Source organism: Lycorma delicatula, chromosome 12, assembly GCF_047948215.1.
Source record: "Lycorma delicatula isolate Av1 chromosome 12, ASM4794821v1, whole genome shotgun sequence".
Classification (NCBI taxonomy): Eukaryota; Metazoa; Arthropoda; class Insecta; order Hemiptera; family Fulgoridae; genus Lycorma; species Lycorma delicatula.
The window spans coordinates 55,457,605-55,484,985 of record NC_134466.1 but is presented as its reverse complement, the minus strand read 5'-3'; the positions used below and the strand labels follow the sequence as shown (position 1 = coordinate 55,484,985).

The 27,381-nt window shown below is 30.1% G+C and overlaps 1 protein-coding gene across 1 annotated transcript in view; it reads right to left on the bottom strand.

The window, feature by feature from the left end:
* The window catches only part of LOC142332762 (uncharacterized), a 689,554-nt gene that overhangs the window by 41,104 nt on the left and 621,069 nt on the right, over positions 1 to 27,381 (bottom strand). Inside the window, exons 7-9 of the mRNA XM_075379377.1 lie at positions 20,100 to 20,240; positions 13,590 to 13,742; positions 5,120 to 5,269 (exon numbers count right to left, since the gene is read on the bottom strand). Coding sequence (XP_075235492.1) covers positions 5,120 to 5,269; positions 13,590 to 13,742; positions 20,100 to 20,240 — 444 coding nt within the window. The remainder of the gene's footprint in view (positions 1 to 5,119; positions 5,270 to 13,589; positions 13,743 to 20,099; positions 20,241 to 27,381) is intronic.

Below are 27,381 nucleotides of genomic sequence, written 5' to 3'. Positions count from 1 at the left end.
GGTAAAGTATGTTGATCATTTTGTAACCATTGTGATATGAATTTTTTCGGTAAAATTTTACAACTATTTGTAATTTATTTAAATTTTATTTTTATTTTTGATGATATTTAATATCCGTAATGTTATTTTTTATTTAAAGAATGAAACCTTTTTTTACATAACATCATGTACTTTTTTTAATAAATAACATCATCCTCATATCAATATTCATTAATATTTTATTGCTATCTTTATCCCTAAAATTATTTTCTACTGTAAAATAACTTCTTCAGTTATTGGTAAAATAAGAGATTGCTAAAACTTTTCATTAAATTTAAATATCTCTGTTTATAAATATTTTGCAAGATAGTTTTATAATATCTGTATACTTTGCTCCTCTGAGCTCAAGAAAATATACTGCAGTTCTGAATCAACATGTATTTGTATAGTAAAGTATAAGATTTTTTCTGTATAGAGAAAGGATGAACAACTATCTGATAAGAAGTGTTTATCTTTTCACAATTTTGCTGTTTAATGTTTTCAGCACTTAGGAATACCATGTTTGTCCCAAAAGGAAGTGTACTGATTTTTATTTAATTATCTATTAGTCTTACCTGAAATTAGAAGTTATCACCTTCAAAGTATGATCCTTGGTTAGTTATACAGCAGTTCCAATGTTTATTCCACTGTTTTTAGCAGTCATTTTCCTTAAGTGTGTAGCTCATCGGTTACAGTTGTTTTTATATTTTCCATAGTCCCAAAATGACCCTTCAACTTCAATTTCAACTTAGAGAAGAGGTAGAAATTGCATGAAGCTAGATCTGGGCTTAGGGAGGCTGTGAAAGTAGGGGAATGTTTTTCTTTGCCAGAAATTCTCGAATTGTGAGAGTGAAGTGTGAGCTGATGCGTTATCATGGTGCAGCACCCAATTATGTGGAATGTCCATTCAGACTCACTGAACCCGTTTTTGAAGTCTCTCCAAGACATCTTTGTAAAAGTCGTTATTAACTGACTGTCCTACAGGTAGAAATTCTTTATACACAATGCACAGCTTGCACCACTTCCATGTTTTCATTGTTTGTTGACAAGGTTGGTCTTCCAGAATGGGGGTTGTCTTGTTCAACATTTTCTCGGCCCTCTTTGAAAGCTTTGTGCCACTTAGAAACTGTAGTTCTCGATAGAGTTTCATCTCCATAAACTTCGCTTAAGAATAAAAAAATGTATTTGTGGCAGACTTGTTGAGTTTCATACAAAATTTGATAACGTAATGTTGTTCAATATTTTCCTCCATTGCAAACATAATGAGGTTAAAAAAACATCACCATACATGACAGCAGTAGCATGCAACTGACTCAACTGATCCAGTTGAAACAAGTATGAACATGCAGCCAATCAAGGACGTTTTACATTACCTGTTCATCCATAGAAAAATCAGTACATTTACTTTTTGGACAAACCTGCTACAGAACCACTTATTCAAATTTCATTCTCTGAAAGATGATTAAAGGAAAATACGGGAAAAAATTTAATAAAATGTAGAATTTCATCTTTGGCATCATTGATATTCCCTTAGTGATTGAAAACGATTCTTTAGTATACTATAGCTTACTCCATATGCTTAACATACATGGCTGGTTTCAGATTTCATCTCTTTAGGTCTGGGAACTCCTTTTCCACCTCTATTTAATTTAACATCTTAGGATTTGCTAATCAAAATAATTTTTTTTTAATCCTTCTAGAAACCTTTTTGGGATTCACTGTTATAAATTTCATGATTGGTATTACGATTCATTTACTTTCTTTTTCTTCTTAATTAATGTAAACAAGCTACTGTTATGTTCTTCGTATTTACTGAACCAGCGGATATTAAAAATTATTCTACTTCATTAATTGTATTGTTGCTATCATTTAAGATGTTAACTTAAACACATTAAAAAAAGTTCTAGTTAGACAAAATGATAAATATGTAATATAAATGGATACTTAAAACTATCTTCATATAAAATATAATGTAATATAATTGAAATGTAATGATTAAATAAAGATATTATAATATAAAGAGAGTAAAGGATTGTTCAATAAATATTTAAGTGTCTGGCAATTATTAGTGTATACAGTTAACATAGTTGAGGTATTGTACGGAGGCTGTGATTGTTGTACACCAGGAGGTAGATGAATTAGTAATAGATGAGTTAGTAAGAGTGTTCCCATTTACATACATTTAGATGATACAAATAAGTAAATGTATAAAATCATGTGTGAAAATGCCAGATATGGAAAACCTTTATTAAACGAAAAACTAAAAAACTCTAGTAAATTTCATCATAAAAAGCTGCTGCATAAAATAATTTTCATGAATAAATGCTTTATTAGAATTTGTATGTATGATTAATTATTAATGGTCCATTATAATTAATCATAACATAACAATTTGATAGGAAAAAATAAAAATTATGTAATGAAAGTAAATTAGAACACTATTGTAATTTAATTACTAAATAAACTTTTTAACATTTTTAAATATATAAAAATAAAATATTTCTATGTATCAACTTGGCGGTAAATAACAAATAAATTATTTATTTTGATTGGTACATAATAAAGCATTATATAGATTATTCAGTAAGAAGGGGTAGACCTACTACTCCATGGAAAAAAAAGGAATTGCTCCACTATTTGCCTGGATGATCAAGAGAAACCATAGTGAAAACTTGATCAGAGCAGTATCATAAAATACTTCATTAATTAATTATAAGATAAAAATCATATGTGATTAAAATTTATATTATTTAAAATATAAACACATGAAATAATACTAAGGTAAATAAATTAAAATAATAAATAGAAAAAAAAACATCTACAAAAAATCACAATTTAGAAGGCATTAATGAAAATTATTTGAGTAAACATTGCATAACATACAGAAAATTAAGGTTTTTAAAAACTCTTTAATTGGTTTTATTCAAAAATTCATCTATAGAGTAATAATATTGTTTTTATGAAAGAAACTCTTATTATATTTTTTAAAAACTGATCAGAAGATATTTTGTTTTAAACTGAATGTTTACATAAGATAATCTAATTTATTATGTTCAACTTTTTTCTGGCTATCAGCTAACATTTTTAAGTATTCCTGTTTAGCCTCTGGGAATAACCATTCAGATATTACTTCATAGGATGAATGAGGATGATATGTATGAGTGTAAATGAAGTGTAGTCTTGTACAGTCTCAGTTCAACCATTTCTGAGATGTGTGGTTAATTGAAGCCCAACCACCAAAGAACACCGGCATCCATCATAACTGATAAATCATAACAAAAATCTAAATTCTACAAATTGTTCTAAACATGGAAAAACCTAAATAAGGGAAAACTTTTAAGGAAGTAAGTCAGAGTAATATGTAAATTACCAAACAGATTTCTTTCAAAACAAAATTGTTTTTTTTTTTGGACAGTTCTTACAATTGTAGAAACAGAAATTGTAATGATTTGTAACATTATAATAATATGTAAATATGTATTATAAAAACCAATTTTTTAATGTAGAACTATTTCATACTGCTTTGTACCAGGTAAAATCTGTAGAATTATGTTTGAATTACTAATTAACTATTACTGCTTTTCCAAATTTAAATTCTTTTTAATATGAGTTATTTTGATTTATTGTATTTTGTTTGTTTGTATGTAAAATTTATAAAAAAAATATGTTTAAAAGGGTTTTATAAAATGTTTTATTAGTGTTTAAGTCAAGAAAATTAATTTAAAGCAAGCTTACTTAATTAGTCATAATTCTGCATTTTGTGTAAATAGAATATGCTGAAAACATTTCATTAGTGTATCTCTGATAATGCTAATAAAATTTTTAACATTTTATTCTTCTGAGTATAATTTCATACAATAATTCACTTTATCAACTTTCTTAACCAGCACATTTATGGTTGGAATCCAATGAAACAAACCCTTTTATATATATAAAAATTAATCTAAAATAGTTTCCAATTCAATAATGAATAGTTAAAGTACTTCACTATTTGTAAGAATGATATCTATTTTATATTTTTATTAATTAATTTATCACGTAACCTTAAAGTTTGTGTATGAGAACATAAGTTGACATATTTTAGAATGTGTAAAAACATTGGGTTGATTCAAAATGCATCAAAGGCCAAATATTGCAACTCTGCTGTGGATACAGGTAAACAAATAAATTATTTATAGTTATTTTTATTAATTTAGTTGTTTATTAATAATTATAATTTTTTATAATAAAGTAATTTAATAGTAAAATAATTGTTTAAATCATAATAAAGTGTAATTTCATTATTATTTTTGTTAAGTTCTTTGAGTTTTTCTGACTTTATAACTTCATTGATATTTTCTTTTATAGATATTCATTTTTTAGTCACATAAATTAAAACTAACTTATGAAATATCACATTCATTGTAATATTACCTATGTTTATTTTTATAAATGCATTTTAGAATATCTCACTTACCAAGAAATGATTTTATGTAACTGTTCTTGAACTTAATTAACTTCTGTTAATGCATTTCAGAATATGCTGTTCATAAAACAACATTCTACAGTTCATATCAAGTTTGCTTCTTCTAATTAGTTTAATATTCACTGTATAAAAATTTTACTAAGTATTATAAAAATTAAGAAATAATATCGATTAAAAAACAATTTAAAAAGAATCTTGATTATAAAAAACTTGATATATTTTTTTAAAAATTGCATCATCATCCTCTGGTGATGAAGTATTGAATATAGAGTGAATCAATCTAATAATAAAGAAGTCAGAATATTACACCATTATAAATTTCTAATAATTATTTATTTAGTTAAATGGTTAAAAGATAAAAAAAAAAAACACAAAGATAAAAACTGTAAAAGAAAAATGAACAATATAATTAAAAATATTATTATAAATTGAAAAGTAAAACAAAACTACAATATATTAAAAAGTAATTAATTAATAAAAATATTTTATAACACTACTTTACTCTAAAGAAAAGGCTCAAAAGGGGGATACCAAAAGGATATCATGCGACATAGGATGCAATAAAGATTTCTGAAAGAATTAGACAGATAAAAAAGGAAGGTATCAAATGGATGGTATCTGGAATTTTATATTTACCCAGTTTTTTACCTGCAGTCCCCATGTTTAAGATACTAATTTCCCCAAAATATGAACCAGCTTTTAATGTTGCTAAAACTGTACGTCCATTGTCAGCTACTACTTGTAGTCTACCTCTATTAACTATATACATTTCCTTACCAACTTCTCCTGTAAAAAAATTAAGATTTAGTGAATTATGCATTATAAAAAATTTATTAGTAATTTGAAATAAGAAGTACTACTACGATTACAGCATTATTTTGTGCAAAAAAGTGAACCTGGCTTTAAAGTAATTTAACACATTATGGAAAATAAGTAAAAATTAAATATATGGCTTGATACACAGAAGAGAATGCAGAAGAATAACAATTTGGCTTCAGGAACGGCAAATGATCCAGAGATGCTAGTTGGCTACTACGATCTGTTGGAGAGAGAAATGTAGAGGGGGAAAGAGGAATGAGTTTGAATGAGGAGTGAGTCTAGAGGAATGATTTAATAGAGTTTAGAGGAATGAGTTTCACAGATTTAGAGAAGGAATTCGATAGTCTAATGGAAGCAAATGAAGGTGATTCTTAAACAGAAAAGAGTAGAATGGAAAGACAGAAATTTAATTGAAGAGTTATACATTAGACAAAGAACAGCAATAAAAGTACGTAAGAATATCACTGATTGTATGGATCTAGGTTGAAGTGTTAGGCAAGGATGCGCTGCCTCTCACTGACACTGTTCAATACTTCCATTGGAGTTATTATAAGTTATATAAATATGAAGAAAAATAAGGAGTAAGTGTAGGATGCATAAGGTTTGATGATGATATGGTAATTTTAGCTGATGGTACACAAGCGCTTAAGATTTTTAACAGTGCTGGAGGGGGAATGAAAAAGTATAGAATGAAAATAAATATAGAAGAAACTAAAGTAATGGAGATAAACAACAAAGAGCATTAAGTGGTAAGGACAAGTGAAGGAAGAACAGAAAAAGTAAAATATAACAGATATTTGGGGACTATATTCACAGAGGAATAAAAAACAGCTGGAATAAAATACAGTGATAGTGCAATAATAATAATAATAATAATAATAATAATAATAATAATAAAAGGTAGTATAATGATGGGAAAGGAAGCCTTCAGTAAGAAGGAGAAATTACCATGTAGTAAAAGTTCAGATGAAGAGGAAGAGGGAGTGGATTGAGGCTTTTCAGATGCAGATATGGAGAAGGCTGGATAAAATGAGGAATGGGGAAGTAATGTTCATGATTAAAGAAGAAAAGACACTTGTGTGGGAAGTACATGAAAGAAAAAGAAACTGGTTGGGATATGTGGTCAGTTAGGAAGTGGAATTTTGATGACTTCGTCAGAAGGAGCAGTAGAAGGAGAAAAGAAGCTAAGAAAAAGAAGGATGATAATAGATGAGGTGAAGATTGGAAACTGCATGGAATGAAAGAGAATACTTGGGACTACTGATGGAGCAGTGGTGGTGTAAGGGACTTGCCGCCAGGCAGAAAAACAGATGATGATGAGAAGGCTTAATCTGAATCTAGTATTTTTTTTCTAAATTTATTAAAATACAATTCACTTTAAGTAATTTATGAAACATTAAAAACATTAATGAAATAAAAAGTAACTGATTTTAGGATATTTTTCAAGTAGGTTATCTTTCAGAATATATAGCAAGCTAATTTTTTTATCACTGCATTTTGGAACATATATTCTCACTCTTTTTACACAAGTAAATAGAAAAATATTTAATATAAATCATAACAACAGACACATTATATAGGTTACTTAGTAGTAGTCTAGTTATCAAGTGGACAGTTATCAGGTCCACCGATAATAAAAAAACCTGAAAATACAAGAGCTACAATAGATAAATTGTAAAGTCTAATGTAAAGTCTAATGTAAAGTATAATAAATTGTAATAGGTCTATGTTAATATGAGAAAAAATAATTACACTGATAAATATAATTTTTGTTTTCTTACATGATACACGATTTTAATCTGTTTTTTGATGCCGAAAACATATATGAACTCATAATCTTTTATCACCTACAGTTTTTAAATTTTAATTTATGGATTTTTTTCATTTTTCAACGTATAGTTAGCATTTTAAGCTCCTATATTGTGTTTTGTTAGCTCATTTTTTATTGTTTAACTATTTTAACATAATTTTTAGGCTATAAATAAACAATACTAGACAAGGAATTAAATCATATTATCGTCACATATTATGACATCATATCTAATACTGAAGAGTAAGACTTCATGGAAAAGATTAATCATGACTGTGCAGGTCAAAACATGTAGTCTGTGCAGGTCACAACATGTAGCTGAAAATTCAGCTGTGTTCTTTGTATAAAGCACTTTAGGAATGAATTAATTTTGTTCAGTCTTATTGCTGTCTTAAGTTTGTTAACAGTTCAGTGTCATAATGCCTCAAAATTGTGTAAATGATGTGGATGCTTTTTCTTATATATGTGGTGAGTTTACTGTAAAATCAAATAGAAAAAACATTACATCTTTAATTAAAAAAGCATATCATTTGTACTTTCAGTGTAAAACTGGTGATCAGGATAAGATATGGGCTCCTCATATGGTATGCACTAATTGTTCTGTATATTAAAGAGGATAGCTGAAAGGTACACGGAAGGCTTTGCTATTTGGTGTGAACCAAAGGATCATGTAACCTACTGTTACTTTTGTTTAACAAGTATGTCTGGAATTTCTAAAAAATCTAAAAATACTGCAAAATATCCTTCATTGCAATCTGCAATCAGACCTGTACCTCACAGTGAAATTATTCCAGTTCCTGAGCCACCTGTGAATGTATGTTTCAAAAGCAGCAATGAAGAATCAGACAGTACTGAAGAAGACAACAATAATTTTGATTTTGAATTATATTCCAATAAGCCACATTTTATATCACAAGGTGAAATGATTTGGTTAGGGATTTAAATTTATCAAAAAATCAAGCTGAACTGATAGGATCAAGACTGCAAGGTTGGAATTTACTTCAAAAAAATACAAAAATTTTGGGCTTTCGAAGCCGACAAAAAGAATTTTCTCAGTACTTTATTGATGAAAATAATTTGGTTTATTGCACATATATTGATGAGCTTATGTTGCACTTAAGACAAGTTCATAAACCTGAGGACTGGCGCCTTTTCATAGATTCATCCAAGTATAGTTTAAAAATGGTTCTACTACACAAAGGTAACAAATATCCTTTGATACCAATCGCTTATGGTATTAATTTGAAAGAGACATACAATGTGATGAAAGACGTTCTGAAAAAATAAATTATAAAAAACATAGCTGGAACATACGTGGTGATTTGAAAGTTATAGCTATTTTGTTGGGCATGCAGTTACGCTATACTAAGTACATGTGTTTTCTTTGCGAATGGTACAGCCGAGCTAAGGATAAACATTATCTTACCAAAGAGTGGAAGAAACGAGACAAATTAACTCCAAATGGGAAAAATATTATGCATGAGCCCTTAGTTGAACACAAAAAATATTTTTACCCCCTCTCCATATCAAGCTAGGACTAATGAAAAATAAAAGCAATGAAGGATAGTCCTGGAGTTTTGTATGCCAGGCAGAAATTTCTGAATGTTAGTGAAGGAAAAATTAAAGAAGGAATATTTGTTGGTCCTCAAATAAGAGAGTTGATCAAAGATGATGTATTTAATTCGATGTTAAATAATGTAGAAAATGCAGCTTGGGCTTCATTTAAAGATATTTACAAAACTTTTCTCAGCAAACAAAAATCCGACAGTCATCACGATATTGTTAATGAACTTCTTACTTTATACAGAGCTATGGGACGAAATATGTCTTTGAAAATACATTTTCTCCACTCACATCTGGATTTTCTTCTGAACAACCTCGGCGATATAAGTGACAAATACGGTGAACGTTTCCACTAGGACATTTTGGTGATGGGAAGCCGCTATAAAGGGAAATGGAATATTGACATGCTAGCCGATTACTGTTGGACATTAATTCAGGATGTGCCTGAGGATATTTATAAAAGAAAAGCATCAGAAAAATCATTCTAACACAGGTATGACCATGCAAAATTATAAATTTTACAGATTTTAATTATATTTTCCCTTAATTTTTTGAAGTGTAATTTATTTAAAAGTAAGGGTCATAGAAAAATTGTATTTACAGATATGTAATATAAGCAAAAAAGCAATCCAAGAAATGGTATCACCTAGAGAAACATTAAAAAAAAATTTTTTGTCTATCAGTGTTATTTAAAATTGTACATTTTTTGAAAAACTGAACAAAATTTTTTAAACATACATTTTACATCTACATTAGTGTTCCTGTTATCATCCTGGCTCAAATAATACTATTAGGAATTATATGTAATAGTATAAAGTATACATACATAAAAATTACCACATCTTAATGTATTCTAATATTATGAATTATATAATCACACAACAACAGTACACTAAATGATGAGGTATAATTCAAATTAATGAATTTTTTGATCAAATTTTAATCACATATCTAACTCAGAAAAAATCATCTGATCTTATTGAAATTAACATTGATGTCTCTAGGTTAGAACAGGAGAAAGTCACTAAAGATGGCTGCAAGAACAATTGTATTCTTAAGCTTTAAAAATTCTCTCTCTCTCTCTTGGTTTATTAATTCTGGTTCACTTGTCACTTAAAAAGTTAAATTTTAAATAATTTTCTTTATCAACCATAATGGACAAACACATAATAAGTAATAATTATACAAAAATAATATTATGATACAAACTCTGTCATGAGGATAAATATATTTATATTAATATTTATTACTTACTAACAGACCCAGCAATGCTTTGCTATTGCTAGATTTGTGTGTGTGTGTGTGTGTGTTTTTTTTTTATTTATATATATAGATTAAATGAACACAATTGAAAGTTTGATAAAACATTAACAAAATTAACATTACAGAAGTTCACAAAATTTAACCTTTCCCTCTTTTCATTTCCTCCTTTTCCTATCCTCTTTACCATATTCCCTTTCTCCCGTTTTATCCCTTCTACTTCATCTATTTCCTACCCTTTTCCTTTTCCCCGTTTTCCATTTTCCCCCCCGCGGAAATCGGTCTAGTACTTTTTTTATTCTATAGTGGATACACATACCGAAAACATGAATGGAGTCGTAAAATATTTAGTATAGCGTGTGTTGCTTTTACGTCCAACAGATAGCGCTGTTTTTAAAAGAAGCATGTTTTTACCTGTCACAAGCGTAACATCTTAGGTATATAAAACCACGCACGTATTCGAATGTAACGTTGTATCAAAATTTCAAAGCAATCGGTGAAGAACTTTCGGAGATTTAAAATTTTGAACAAACGAACATTTACATTTATATAGATTTGTACGTTAAAATCTCTTAATTTTATTAGATTGGTTGCAACACCTTTTACATTTTGTAATTTATTAAAATATATAAAATTTAGCAATATAAAAAAAATGTTCTATTTCTGGTTTGATAAGAACGAATATTTTTTTTTTGTATTAAATAAACGATTGTTTTACTAAATAAAGATCTGCAGCCCATTTTTCTAGCCTGAAAACTGTTCTGATATTTTAACTGTTCTGATATTGAAGTAGCTACAATCAACTTCATACTTTACTTTAGATGTGTATATATATATATATATATATATATAAAATCTGGAGACTAACACGATGACATGAACGGAGATATTTTTAGGAAGTGGTTCGAAAAAGTATTGTCGTTATTACCCGAAAATAGTATTATTGTAATGGACAATGCTGCGTACCACAGTGTAAAACTGGAAAATATTTCAACCAGTTCATGGAGGAAACAAGAAATTGCTTTATTGCTGCAATAAAAAAATATCCACTTTGGAGAAAACAGTTTAAAAGCATAACTCCTTGAACATGTAAAACACAATCGTGACAAATTTAATAAATTTTGAATCGATGATTTGGCTCAGACGAAAGTCCATACTGTGGTACGGTTCCTCCATTACCACTGTAACCGTAATCCGATTAAGTTAGTGTGAAGTCAAGTAAAGTTTTGTATGTTGCCCGAAATACACACTCAAAAACGACGTTAAAATTCTGCTTGAAAAAGACGTGAACGAGGTATCAACTGATAAATGGAAACAGTGCGTGAAGCATGTTTGTTACAGAAGAAGAAAAGAAAATGTGGAACTTAGATAATTTTTTCGATGTTGTGGTTGAACTAATAAGTAATGTTAGAAATGATTCATCGTCAACGCCACCTTCTGGGACTGATGAAGAATCGGATAAAATGGAGGAAATCTAGTGTTGTTGGAGACTGACAGAGAATAAGATAAGCAATTTTCTTAACGTTTTGAAGTGATAAAATTTTATTCAAGTTAAATATTTTACCTACTAAATTAATTTTAATAATATGGTAGTTATTGTTATGATATCAATAATACCCCGGAAATCCGGGGTATTATTGTTTTCGTTGGTTTTATTATATTAAAACTTTTGTGAGGGATTAAAAATGTTATACGGTTAGCATAAAAGTAAGCTAAAGTAAATTAAATAAATAATTATAATTGAATAAATAAATAAAATTAAGTATAACATTTTGTGAGGAATTACAAAAAATTGTAACTTTAGTATGCAATATTTTTTAGGCAAACTGCTCCACAGTGCTGTCGTCTGCATTGTGGTTATGCGATATCTCCTTAGAATGAAGAGAGAGTACATATTTACCACTTATCTCTATATATAACTAGATAGAGGACTCATGTATTGAAATTGGTAAAAACTAACGCAACCAAATGAGTGGCTCGAACTAAATAAAATGAAACGGCGCATGCGCAGAGGTAAGTAACAATAGGAATAAAACCAAGTTTTAAACCGATGCAGTGGAAGTGTTCTGATTTTGTATTTTGAACACTGATCTCTATTTAAATCTTCTATAACTGTCCGTAAATTTCTGTTTGTGTTGCGAAAATGACTGTTCTTTGGTTATTTGACTTCAGTAAAATAAACATCCCTACCATCACGATTATAGTCGCGCAGTGTTCCCAGCCAATGGTTTTATTTAGTTCCCAGCCACTCATTCTGCGGCGCTGAAGTATGCTTCAATATTGAACACTTAATTGTATTTTACGCCAAAAGGATCCTCTATCCAGTTATATAGAGATCAGTGATATTTATACAGCCTGTGACATTCCTGGTAACGTAAGAATTCAAACGCGATGTCAAATATTTAAATCGGTTCAGCCGTTGAGCTGCTACCATGGAACAAACATACACACATACACCTTAAAAACATTATACTCCTTTTTAGACAGTCGTGTAAAAAAATAACCTCATTTTAGTTATCAACTCGATATTTATGTACATCCTGAGCCCATAGGGAAAAAACATCCTCCATGCGACAGTTTCGGTCACCATACCAACCCCTCCGTATCTAACCCTTATAGGCTTTAGCGGAGGTCATCTTCAGTACCTCGGCAATGACATATTTCAGTCAAGCCTCAGCCAGGATGCCAGGATGCGAATGCCACAAAAGACACTCCCATCGATGTCCTACTAACATAAACTCTAAACAAAACCCATCTAGCCAAGTCTCAAACAAGACTGAATGACTTTCTATGAATGAAGGAACTGAACTCTACCTACCTTTCAGTTATCAGTTCGACACATAACGAATCGTAAAACGCAACACAAAAACACTAACAAAACATAACAATAAATAATGTAACATTACAGTAACACAAAACATAACTAACGAAAAACAAAGAAAAAAATCTGTAACCAAACAGTAACAAAATAACAATTAAACCAAACATAAACACAAAGAAGTTAAGTCCAAACGAACATCATTTTCCTTCAGCAATCCTTCCTTTTACCAAATATGCAATAAAACTTTCTACGATCACCCATTTGGCCCGGATTTTCCATTTAACACGGAGATCAAGTGTCGACCTGATAATATGAAGCCCACAAATGGTCTCCATATGCATAAGTCATACCTAGGATATTTATGTATCGCATGATAAGCATCGTCCAACAATCCACATTGTGGACACATACCAAAGTCCACCAGGGTGAACTTCTGTAGGCTGTCCCGAAAAGCGCCATGCCCTGAAAGAAATTGCATAACATATTTGTTCGGGTGTACTCAAGAGGCGCCCTGCAAACCAACATTACGAAAAAGATCATGCTCACACTTCTACTTATACCCTCTGGCTTGCCACAGGGCAACATCATGATCTTCTATCTCCTTTACTTTCTCCAAATTCAATTCACCTTAGCAACATAACGCTGTTGCCTCTCAGACGCAATCAAGTCTATCGATTTCACGCTTGTGATCACCAAGTTTGCCTCCCGTGAAATTTTATGGTAACCGTACAATTTCCATTACCGTACAATTTCATTTTACTTGAACAGTAAAAATGACAATTTAAAAAATATAAATAAATTAATGAGAGACCAGATAAATTAATTATTCTTACCTTTTCTACAGATATAATCACCAGGTGAAAATAATACTGGTCTTAAACGTAGAACAAGTTCACATAAAAATCCAGCTTCAGTGTTTTGAAAAATTTCAACACGCTTTAATGTATCCAAATGAACATTGATAGCAATTTCAGCTTTTAATTTATCTAAAACACAATGATTAATAAGTAAACACATTAATAAATCAATCATACAGTAATCTGCTGGGGAAGCAAGGGAAAGCCTCGCAGTCACCAGTTTCAATATTTCCCAAATTTCTAATATTCGCTTGCTACTAATCTAATATTTTTTGAATATCTAAAAGGTAAAAATTTACATAGTTATTTCCAAGAGTACCTTTAGGAATGATAAGCAAAAATAATTCTGATTAACAATTCTTACGCTTATGGGATTACATTAGTTTGGGTTGAAAAATCATGCTGTGATCAGAGGACTGAAACAAATTTGAACTGTTTATCTTGAGAACAAAACTATTACTAAACAGATTTCTTTTTATTCAGTCCTGTTTGGGTGAAAAAGGGTGCATTCATATATTTAAATGGGAAGCTCTTATTGAGTCATTCAATCTACGATAATTTTACCATTTTCCAAACAGTTAGAAAGCTGAAAATATGCACAATTGTTTCTAAGAGAGGCTTTAGGACCAGACAGAAAAAATAATTTAACTAGCACTTTAAGGGTTAAATTGAAACAGGCAATGAGACCACAATTGGGGGGGGGGGGGGTTTAAACCTGATATAAAAAGTAGTACAGATTAGCTAAAGAAGGATGTTTTTTGCTCACCATTAAAGGATGAAAAAGAGATGTAATATACAAGTGGAAAAGTCCTCACTGATTTATTCATCACCAACTACCATTTCATAAATTTTTGGAAAATAAACAGTTATTTTTAAGGGATAATTGGATATTAAGAAAAGTTATTTTGATAAACAACCCCTAAGAAGTTAAATTAATAAAAGGTTTGAAGAGGTACTGATACAACAAGAGCTAGGAATCAGCTGGCAGCTAGAAACTTGAAAGCTGGTGTATGGATGCTTCATTTACCTAGTAAACTATTAGCAAGAGGAAAACTTTTTTCCTTACTTCCCCTGAGAGGGTTGATTTTACAAAATCAACAAATCTTGTCTAGTCGAGATGCAACATTGAAATTTGTCTGGAGTATTCACTCCAACAATACTGAGAATGATATTTACTATATGTTTAGTAATTTTTCTTAAAAACATTGCTAAGATTGGTAATCATGTTTAATCTGTTTAAAGAAATGTATTCCTTAATATTTCTATGTTTTCTGAATCTATTCTGATAGAAGCTTGGAATTCAAACAAATGATAATTTCCCAACATTTTATGAAAACATATCTTGGAATTTTCTTTTAAACCATCTCAAAAATGGTGAAACCAAGTTAAGAATGGTTTTTATAATTATATATTTTGAGATTCAATTGTAACACAGGCTTTCAGTTATGAACGCTACTCCAACAATACATTAAAAAAATTGGCGGATTTTCAATCAACAAATTTTTAAGAAAAAGCTAAATAAAATAAACATTGATTCCATAATTCCTACAGATATTTTTTGGAGATTAAATAGAAATAAAATGTTCAGCAAAGATGATAACTATAAAATTCAGTGAAAACATATTTTGTGAATTACTTAAATTATTCTTAATAGGGTGAAACTGCAAAATAATAATTAATTGTATTTTTGTATAAAACTTTATGAAAATTAGAATTATTTTTTCAACAAGCATGAATGATAAGCTTAGTATGTGAAGTGGAATTCTTCATTTACTTTTAAGGTGTGGCTCATTGCAGTCTGGTTATTTAAAGGATAGAAGTAAGACAGTCCTCAGGCAACTACTAGGTTTGTTTCATATGAATTTTTTTCCTTTTAGTCTTCAGGAATCACCGTCAGGTATTACTTCAGAGGATGAATGAGGATAATATATATGAGTGTAGTCGTGTAAAGTCTCAGATCAACCATTTCTGAGATGTGTGGTTAATTGAAACCAACCACCAAAGCACACTAGTATCCACAATCTAGTATTCGAATTCGTATAACTGCCTTTACTAGGATTTGAACGTTGGAACTCTCAATTTCAAAATCAGCTGATTTGCAAAGACATGTTCACCACTAGACCAACCTGGTGGGTTGTTTCATATGAATTTAACTGATGCTAACTAAACTGTTTTCTTATTTTAAGGTAATGCTGAGCTACTTAACAAGTGTAATGCATCTACCTGATTGGTTCTATTAGATAATTTATATTTTTTTAGAGCTAACATTTGTATATAAAAAAATATTTTTAATTATTTCTAAAAGAGTGTTGGGTACAAACATAACATTATGAAGCAGTAGCTTACGCACTTGATGATTCATTTAGTGTCAGAACATGTCAGCACAGAGTAGTCTTCTGAATCATACAATTAATACACGTGTATTGTTTAACATCACATATATGCATGCACTATGGTTTCATTGGGTTTTGTAATTTACATTTTCTGTATCAAGTGTGTTTTATTCATGAATAAATGTACTAAGGACATGCGTAACTGATCCAGATAACTTCTGTTATGTGTGTGGGGAATTTTGGTTAAGCCTGTTGCATGTAGTGGAGCCATAGTTCATCAATCATAGGTTCCAATGGTAAAAAATTGTTTGATCTATATTTTGGTTGTAAAAGTGGGATAAAGATAAAAATTGGCCGCTCATATCTGCTGTTTAATTTGTATGAAACATCTGACAGACTGGTCTAGGAATAATTGGCATATGAGTTTTGACATACTGATAGTGTGATGTGAATCACAAGACCATCTATTGAACTCTTATTTCTGTATTATAAAGATAAAAGGAATTAGTAGTAAATCAAAACATACAGTGCAGAATCTGAATTTACCATCTACTATAAGACCAGTGCCTCATGGTGAGGACTTAACAGTACCGCATCCTCCAACACATCTAACTTTAGAAAATGAATTGGAATATGAAGTAACTACGAAGTTCATCATGAAGACCAAGATGATACTACTTTTGAAGCAGAATCCACTTTCCTCATCTGGTAAGACTGGAATCCTCTCCATGTTGACATTAAAATATGTTTTTGTCATAATCATCAGGAAGAATTTCGAGATACATATTTTCAAGAAGTATTTATTTTGAACAGTTTAGTATACTCTATCATGTGCTATCATGGATGCACTTTATGATGAATGTAACTCTAAGGAATGGAAACTGTTCTGCAATCTTTCAAAAACTAGTTTAAAGGTTGTTCTTTTGCATAAGGCAACAGATTTTCTTCCCTGCTGTTAGCTTGTGCAACTAATGTGAAACATAGACAATATGAAAATCCTGTTAGAAAAACTTCAGTAAAACAAGTACCGTTGGACTACATGTATGTTGTGATTTAAAAGTTATTGAGTTATTAATGGATTTGTAGCTTGGTTATACTAAATTTTGTTGCTTTTTGTGTGTGTGGGATAGCAGGGCCAAAACAAATATATTATATTTGGAAGGAATAGCCAAAACGTGAAACACTTAGATCCGAAGAGAAAAATGGAATACATCCCCTACTCAAAAATGATTCTTCTACATTCAATCTATGTATAATTAGGGATTCTCAAAATCTTTGTTAAGATGATAGATAAACAAGGTGTTGGATTTCATTAGTTGAAAGAAAGATTTCCTTTTGTTAGTGGCATTCAAATTAAAAAGGTGTTTTTATAGGTCCCCAAATAAGAACTTTAAGTAGATGGGCTATTTGAAGAACTATAAAGCCGAGTTGAAAAATCAGTGTGGCGCACATTTATAAGTATTATGTAAAACATTCTAGGAAATCATAAATCCTTTAACATCCATGTAGCACTGGGTGAATTATTACAATCATACAAGTATATGGTGTGTAATTTGTCTTAAACTCATTTCTTGGATAGCACCTAAATTTCTTTCCAGACAATTTCCAGATTGTCTGGAGGGACATGAGCATAGGAACGCTTCCACCAGCAAATCTCATCGTAGAAAACATGTACCATTGAAAATGCATAAATGCTTGTAGATTATTATTGGAAGAGATATCAAACACAAAAGGAAATCAACTACCAGATTTTAGGTAAATTGATTAGTGTTCTGCATGTAAATTCTTACATTTCTTTCAAAATTTACCTAAATTCAACAAAAAAATGGTGGGTGATGAAGAAACTTTATTTATTTGTACATATTTGAATACAGTGTGAAAAATTCTATTATGATCACATCCTTGTTCCTTGTAGCAAAAGAAGTTTAATTTTGTTCATGATTAATGCAAGATGTCATGTTGAAGGTATTTTTGTAATAAAATTCAAGAGATTAGTTGAGAAACTTAGGGAAAACTTCAGTTTTAAAGAGCTATAGATCATGCTAGGTAAAAGTATCTTTATGCTGTTTCTCTGTAATACTGTTTTTACTTCTATCAAGAGGCATATATTTTTCTTGGCTATCAATTTCTTGTAAATGACTATATTTTATTTTGATTGGTTTTTGCAGGCCTATCCAACTGCTAAGGGTCTTTATTCCATTTCATTTTTCAGGACAGAAATGACATACTACAATAGAGCAAATTAACAATTCCACCAGCACACTTAGCTCCACTGCCACATTTAAAAGATACCAAGTTATTTCTAAAAAATTACAAATTTTACATTTTTTTTAATATAATAGCAACTGTTTTTTACAAAATAAATTTAATTTGTAGAACAATTTTGTTATTTAGGTCAGTAAACAAAGTAAGACTCAGTGCTGGGGATGTGCTGTGCATATGGCTGGACTGCTTTTTTCCAAATCAACATTAGTTTAAAATAATTATAGTTTAAAAATCTCATAAGTTTTTACTCTAGATATAAAAAAAAAATCTATTCAAAATTAAAAAATTAAATCTATTAAAATCTAGATATAAAAATTTGTATTTAGATTCTTACAAATATTTTTTCACTCTTATTAGAGAAATCTTTTAAATTTTTTCCTTATCAAAGTTCCTTTTAGGTTATATTATTGGAAAACGATATATAAAATAAAAAGTTGAGTAATATAAAAAAATTTGGATGTATAGTTTTTCCATGTGAATTGTGAATCACACAAACCTACATGCATCGATTTTATTATTTTAGGTGACTGAAATAGTTTCTCTTACTTATTTAATTCTTGTAAATAAAACAGTACATTGTAATTAATAGACCTCCAGTTTATTTCTAATTCTCTGAATTTATCTTTTTTTTTGAGATACGAATTTTTGTCTTTCTCACTAAATGCTGTGAAGCACAAATTTATATCTCACTTTTTTATTTGAATTACACATAATTAAAGATGAAATGAAATTTTGTGTTAAATGATAATATTGTATTGTCAAGAATTGCTGTTGGTGTAACGGTCAGTCTGTTAATTTAGCTACAACTTATGAATAAAAATTTAATTAAATAATTGAAAAAGTATTATTTTGTATCTTGCAATTATTTTTAATTATCTAATTAAACTTCATTTTATTTTTGTCTTGATCATAAATATTAAAATAAAATAACCACTATTGTTCTATTTTTTGGCGTAGGATAATCTCGTTTTTAAAAATAATTAACTTTATATATATATCTTGATACAGCTTGTGTTTTAATACATAATAGCAGTGTGTAAATTACTAATTTCCATAATAAAGGGTTTCTCATGATCAAAGCAGTTATTGCAATACCTCTTTGATCTAGTGCTCTGTTCTATACAAGTACACAGTAAATTTCCCTACTCATCATTATTGCATATACTCATAACATATAAATTACATTACTCATATATACATTATAAATACTCATTATTTACGCTAATGATCTTAAGCTATTAGTTACAGAGAAAAACAGTTAAACATTTAACTAATTTAAAGTAAAACATCATATGATGAAGTTAATTAACCAAAAAGATACTAACATCTTCAATTTATATCGTACTTTATATGTTATATTATATTCCTATTGAATGGAATTAATTCAATAAGAACAAATATGCACCACCGGGAGATCTTGAGATCCCATTTGGGGTCTTACATCCTAGGATTATAAAAATCAATGATATTACTTTCTTAAAATAGTAAAAACTACTATGTGAAATACTGAGTTAGTATTTATTGAAAACATAATGTCAATGAAGTCCTGTTGGAAGACCAGAAATGTACAGGGCATGTGAAACAAAGAAGTGAAGAGTATGTTTGAAAATGAAACTTCCAAATGAGTTTGAAAGTCAGAGTGTGGGAGGGGAGAGAAAGAAAGAATGACTTTAATTGAGATTTAAAAATTAGATAACAGAGGACTTGAGAGATAGGGTTTCAGTGCATTAATATTACAGGTCTACTTTTGACAAACATACACAAACTTGTTAACAATCTAAAATACTAGTGTATCAACAATTTAATTATCTATATAGTAATATGTATAATAAAAAAAAAAATTAATTAAAAACAAGTTAAGTAAAAGGATTAAAAAAACAAATTTTACCAGGTAAGCAGCTCACAGCTTTTTCTTCATCCGAACACTTTTGTGTAAGCCAAAGATAATCAAACCATTTAATAACTTTAATTTGAAGATGATTTGGAACCCTTCTCATCCTCATATATGTTTTAACACCATCTAATTTAGCTGAAACAAGAAAAAAAAAGAAGTATTATAGACTGAATTATATGTGTAATTTAAAATAAATAATTTTTACCCAACAAAAAATCAACTCATGTTGTTGATTTTTTATTTCCCTTCATTTTTTAGATTCAATGCTGTCTCGAGCCAACAATTGTTGTTAGTTTCTAATTCAAAATTATCATTCTCTGCTGTCAATCTGTGGATGTAACAAGATACAGATTAACACCAATAAGTGTGTTGTATTAACACCAATACAAGTGACTGTTCTGAATCAATAAAGCTCTACTAGACAACAGCAGAATCTATTGGCGTCTACTGGTTTTATATTACGAACGGTTCATAATACAGAATATATATTATTTCCATTCTAGTAATTCTAACACCAGTAATATTACCTTTCATCCAGAAGGTTCTTAGTTTGAATCTCGGTCAGGCTTGTTGGCATTTTTCTTAATCACAAAATTAATTTAACAGAAGAAACTGTAATCTATTGGTCAACGACCTGTGGTTGTGAAAATAAATAAAATAAAATCACTGTTCAATATATATATAAAATTGTATAAAGAATTTAGCATTTACTGTAGTTAGATTTACATTGTTTTTCATCCAAAATTATTATGGAAATAAGACTGGTTTGAACTGTGCAGATTTTTGTAATGTGCAGATTTTGAAGGGAACAGGAGATAAATATATTGATGAATGGTAAAATTCCACCAATCATACCAATTCATAACAGACTTAGAGGGAAAAGAGACTCAAACAGATGGTAAGTCTATTAAGTTTGTACAAGTGCACCAGTCTCACAGAAAACGTCAACTGTGAAAAATTTAGGTTTTCAACTTTTTCCTTTAAAAATCGTCAAGTTTTCGTGACTCACCCTAAACTAGCAAAAGTTCTTAAGAACAGATTTCAGGACTTCTCTTGTAAGCTGGCCCAGATGGAATTGGAAAGGTGAGGAAGTAATCTAGTAAACTTATTACCATTCCTTTCTACTGTAAATATGTCTGAGAAGTTCCTGTATTTTTCCTTACAAAAAATGTTGCTACTGTTTTGAAATTTGTTTGTACTTGGTTCCTAAGAAATAATTTCTTTATTGAATTTCGTATCCTTATTCTCAAGATTACACAGGACACTCATACTGTGAAATAATTATCGAATGGAGACATGGAAGAATGTTTTGCAGCCTACCATATTTTAATAGTAAGATTTCAAAACACGGTATACAAACAAGAACGTTATTCTCTGATGAATATACAATTTATCACAGTTCACTAACCAGGAATATAGTTTTCTGGGGTAAGGAGAAATTACATTCTGTGAGAGAGTCAGAAAGGAATCCACCACACATCACAATATGGGCCGGAATGATATCGTGATATTTGTTCCAACGATATTGTTTTGAAAAGTACATTAATGGTAATTCTTATTTGCAAATATTGGAAAGATAGCTAATGCCATGACTCCAAGAGAAGAATATAATGGAACATGTCTGGGTACAGCAAGATAAAACTGCAAATCATTTTGCTCCTTGAATAAGCGATTTTTTAAAGGAAAAATTTCCAGCTTGATGGGAAATCCATCGATTCCAGCTCTATGATAGGCCACAGTTCACAAGCGTCACTGATCCTGTTGAATTGAATATAACAAAACTCCATTCTTACCATATCTGACAAATTAATGTGAGAATAATCAAGGCCTATATATTTCAAGTTCGATTTGCAACAAATTAAGACTCCTCTAACAGTAAAAAGGAAGAGTCTTTTGAACCATTACTCCAGAGATGCTTCTCAACATATCAAGAAGGATGCGAGATGTAAAACTTCAGCATGATGGTGTGTGAAGCAGACACTGATCCATTGGATAAGTATATGTAAGTACAAATGTTCAAAATATGTACCAGGTTCATAACATGTATTTGTCAAGGAGTATGAAGACCTTGAACATAATATATATTATGTTAATATTTCAGCAAAATATACATATTTAATAAAATAAGCATAGGTATAAGGTTTATAAACCCTATTCACAAAATTGTGCTACAATTTTTTTCTCTTCTCTATGGAACGGAATGCAAGAATGGTGGGAGTTTCATTATTTCTCCCTGCAGATCGCAGAGCCTGGACAATGTCCCTTGCTGCTCTATCTTTTTATTACCAGGTGGGTTTCATGGGTTATTCAGTGGCTGTTATAAATTTTTTCTTTTCTAGTACATCTCATAATTTCTTCATTTTATTTTTCAATCCAACTAATTGCCATCAAACATTTATAAAACTATGTTTTGAAGGCTTTATTTTTTGTTTTACAGATTTTTTATCGTTAATATTTTACTTATATTATGGATTACACTCCAAAAATACTTATGAATATTAAATTCAAAAATTTGTTTGATCTAACAGATTTTGTTTCATCATAAAATTCTTCCTAAACTGTGCCAATGTATTTTAGATATTTTTTTTACCATAACTATCCTTTAAAATAATTTTACTAAATAATAAGAATTTGCAAATAATTTATACATTAAATTAGTTGAGAACTATACAAATTGAAATTTGTATTGACTTACATTACACTGATTAAAAGATAAACGATTGGGTAGCAGAGGGGATTCTAATCTTTTAACGCATTAAGAAGTAAATTATTAACTTCAAATTATTTGGCAAAAATATGTGTCTGTGGTGGTCGTCCTGAAAGGAAAATGTTTTTGATTACTGTACCTTAGGAAGCATAAACCTTGTTCTTTTTGTGTTATTGTTAAGAATGTTTCAGTTTATTTAAATAAAATTGAAAGAAATCATGCCATATTGTGGATAAAAATTTCTATTTCATCTTATATCTTTTTCTACCAGTACAATTTCAAAATACTGTAACTTTGTTGAGAGACTATACAGAAATTGAAGTTTTAAAAATATTTAAGAATAGAAGTTTTTCTGCAAGTATTATTTTTTTTTAGTTTTCTCAAGGCCAATTTTAATATGGAAGAAAAAATTAATTAAAAAAAAATTTCAACTAATAAAGAATAGTTTTTTATTATTGTTTATTTTTTTAAACTATATATTTTAATCGTTCTATGATAATTTTATTAATAGTCAGCCGGTCTGAGGCTCAGTCCCCTGGACCTACGTGGCCCAGATTGGTGCAGGAGAGCCCCTGGGGGTATTCATTATGCCTGGATATTTATTTTAGTAAATAATTAATCACGAATTTTAAAAAAAAATAAACCGTTAAAAATTGGTATAAAGAATTATTTTTGAGAAAGTTTTTCGTGACAGTCTAATAAATTTTAAAACACACAGTATACAATTACAAAAGTGCATAACTCATACAATGGGAAAAAAAATCATTAAAAATTTATCTGGAAGCGAGCTCTTAGTTGTGGTTTTATTCTGCTCGATCCATAACGAATCCTATACAATTCTCTAGCGTTTTGATTTTTCTCTTGTAACCTCTTCACAGCTTTTGTAAGTGAACGACGTTGACAGCCAATGAACGGCACTTCATCGCCGCATCCTTCATTATTCTTCAAGCTATTAGTTTTAATTATAGTATGATTTTATAAAAACATCGCAAGAGAGTTAAAACAACAAAAAAAAAAAAACATTTTAAAAAGTAAAAGGGACATTTTTAATTAAAATCATTATTGTTATACTCGTATTTGTTTATTTATATTGGTTTCTACTTAATTTAAATTTTTCTTCTTTTCATGCTACATTTAAAGTAAAGTCTTTTTTTTGTATCTAAAGAGTGTTTATCTACTACTCTTTAAAAGATAAAATCATCGATATTAATACAAAACAAAGTTATCAAAACGTCAAACTCCTTTCCTGCCGGTTCTAGAAGGCCAGTTATTTTTTTATATTTGTAATTTTTACATTTCTTTGAGAGTTTATTGTTTAATAATACAACGGATATATTAAAAAATTACTTAATTTAAATTACGAAATTCGCCTATACTATAACAGCAATAATAAACTTAGAATCTTTTACAATATCTTTTCTTGGTCCTGTAACACCACTTATTCCTTCATAATCGCATTATAACCGGGGTTTATTCTATTTCATATAAGTGTACAGTAAAAAAACCATGTGTTTGTCTCTTTTGGAGAACTAAGAAATAATTCTTTTCTAGCAGACAGTTGTGACTGCCAATAGTTTTAATGAAATTTCTTCTTCTTTCATAATAATTTTTTAATTTTTTTATTTCGTAGTTAATTGAAAGTATGAAACTGATTATATATAGTAAAAATTTTGTACCGTAAAAGCATAAATCCAATGAAAAAAAAAAAATCGTACTTTTGTTGAGCATGAAATGAAAATGAAAACAAAAAAAAATTAAGAGTCAAATAAAACGTTATTCTTAAATGTATATTACATAATATTTTTAACCGGTATCTTTTAGCTAACCGAATAATGAATATATAAATGAACAAATTGTTAATATGTACAGAGTGATTCAAAGAAACGGGAAATTTTGAAAGTTGTGTTGGTAGCCGTGGGCGATTGACGCCCACCACTCTAACCTAACCTGCCATTTAGTTGTCATGGATCCCTGGAGTGGTGTGCAACATGCATTTGCTATCAAAGCGTTTTACAAAAACCCGACAGTGTGGAAGGAGCGCGTAGAGAATTTCGCCGTCATTTTAATCTGGGACGGCACGACCGTGTTCCATCAGCACATGCAATTAAAACATGGATATATAATTTTGAGGAAACCGGTTCGGCAATGAAAAAGAAACCTCCAGGCCGTGAGCGAACCGTCTGCACACCACAGAATGTTCAAGCTTTACAAGATGCTGTCACACGAAGTCCACATCGGTCAATCCGTCGTCTCTCAGCATCTTTACAGTCGCATAGTTCAAGCGTTCGAAGAATGTTAGTGAAGGACTTGCAATTCCATCCATACAAGTTGCAGATCGTCCAGGAACTGAAACCGAACGATGCAGTTGTGCGAGCACAATTCTGTAATGTAATGCTTCAGAATATAAATGATAACGAAGAGTTTGTTCACGAACTGTGGATGTCAGACGAAGCGCATTTCCACCTCAGTGGATTTGTTAACAAGCAAAATTTCAGATACTGGACACAAGAAAATCCTACGCAGCTACAACAGCGTCCGTTGCACAGACAGAAAGTGACCGTGTGGTGTGCTATGTCATCTTACGGTGTTATAGACCCTTATTTTTTTGAGGATGACAACGGTCTTGCGACTACAGTGACGTCGGCTCGTTACGTAGCCATGCTTGAAACCTTTGTTATGGAACAACAAAAGAGATTTCCACCAATTCTTAACACAGCCTGGTTTCAACAAGACGGAGCAACGTCACGAATATCGATGGCAGCTGTACGCCGATTGTTTGAACAACGTGTCATTTCACGAAATGGTGATATTAGATGGCCTCCCAGATCGCCTGATCTCTCAGCTTGCGATTACTTTTTGTGGGGTCACCTTAAAATCAAAGTGTTCCACAGAAGAACTGAAGGCAAAGATCCGAGAAGCAATTGCGGAAATTTCAGTTGAGATGTTACGTCAAACCATGAACAATTTAACGAAGAGACTTCGTGAGTGTTTACGTAGAAGAGGAGGTCACCTGGAAGATGACATCTTTAAAAAGTAAACTAAAATGTATGTATCCTAAAATGGCAACATTACATGAAATAAAATTCATTTTCTAAAAAAAAGTTTCATTAACGTTATTTAATTTTTTAAATTTCCCGTTTCTTTGAATCACCTGTATTATCTTTGATTGCAATCATTTCTATAGTTTTCACCAACACTTCAAAGAAAGGTACGGCATTACTTTCGGTCGCATGGTGGAAATGGAGAGTGAAAATGATTTTCACATTTTGAAGTATGAGAAGTTTGAAAATATCAGTTACCTAAATTGTGGTTTTATATATATATATATATATATATATATATATATATATATATGTAGGTATAAAATTTTGTAGCTCGAAAATCTCCAAAACTACTAAATCAAATTCATTAAAATTTAGATATACGGTAACAGTGTATCTGAAGTTGTGCATGTGAAAATCTGATGAATTGAATCGTTCCTGAATTACGCTCAATTTAAAGTCAAAAAAATCTGAGCGGGATTTGTATAAAATTTTGTGACGAAAATCTCCAAAAGTACTAGATTTATAATTCCATTGAAGTTTGTATATACTGTAATAGTGTATTTGAAGTTGCGCGTGTGAAAATTTAATGAAGATTGGTTGAATCACGTTCAATTTAAGATCGAAAAAATTTGAGCGGGACAAATTAGAAGCGTAGTTTTTTTATGATGCTGCAAGTTGAAACGTGACGTTTCTTTATCTGCGATATCTATTGTTAACGATATTTGTCGGCGTATTCAGATAGCTTTAATGCTTTGACGATCATGTTTGGGCATGTGTTTTTTATATAAGGGTTATGTTGACTGTGTAGTGGTTTATTTTTTATATGCGCTTATACAGTGAGTCATAGTGGTGGGAGAGTTTAAAATAGATGTATATGTATAGAGTCTTTCTTTTTGCTGTTTAGCCTCCGGTAACTACCGTTTAGATAATTCTTCAGAGGATGAATGAAGATGATATGTATGAGTGTAAATGAAGTGTAGTCTTCTACATTCTCAGTTCGACCATTCCTGAGATGTGTGGTTAATTGAAGCCCAACCCCACCAAAGAACACCGGTATTCACGATCTAGTATTCAAATCCGTGTAAAAATAACTGGCTTTACTAGGACTTGAACGCTGTAACTCTCGACTTCCAAATCAGCTGATTTGGGAAGACGCGTTAACCACTAGACCAACCCGGTGGGTTATGTGTATATAGCCTACTAGTTAATTTTTCTAACGCGCTGTACTATGAAAATCAGTGTGTTTCTAACTGCAAAGTAAAGTCATCAGAATTCTTACTACTGATTTTTTTGTTACACTATATTAAAATTATTTATATTTGCGCATAGTTTTATTTTATTTAAATTTGATTCTTGATCGTTTGTTTAATTATGTTTCTTATTTAGTTCTTAATTCGTTTTCTTTGTAAAATTTTAGATTAGAATGAGCTAATACTTTCTCAATTTGAAACAAAATAAAATAACGAAAAGTCGGTCTTCTTGCGCAGATATGAATAAGAGTTTTTCAAATAAATTGTAATTCCCA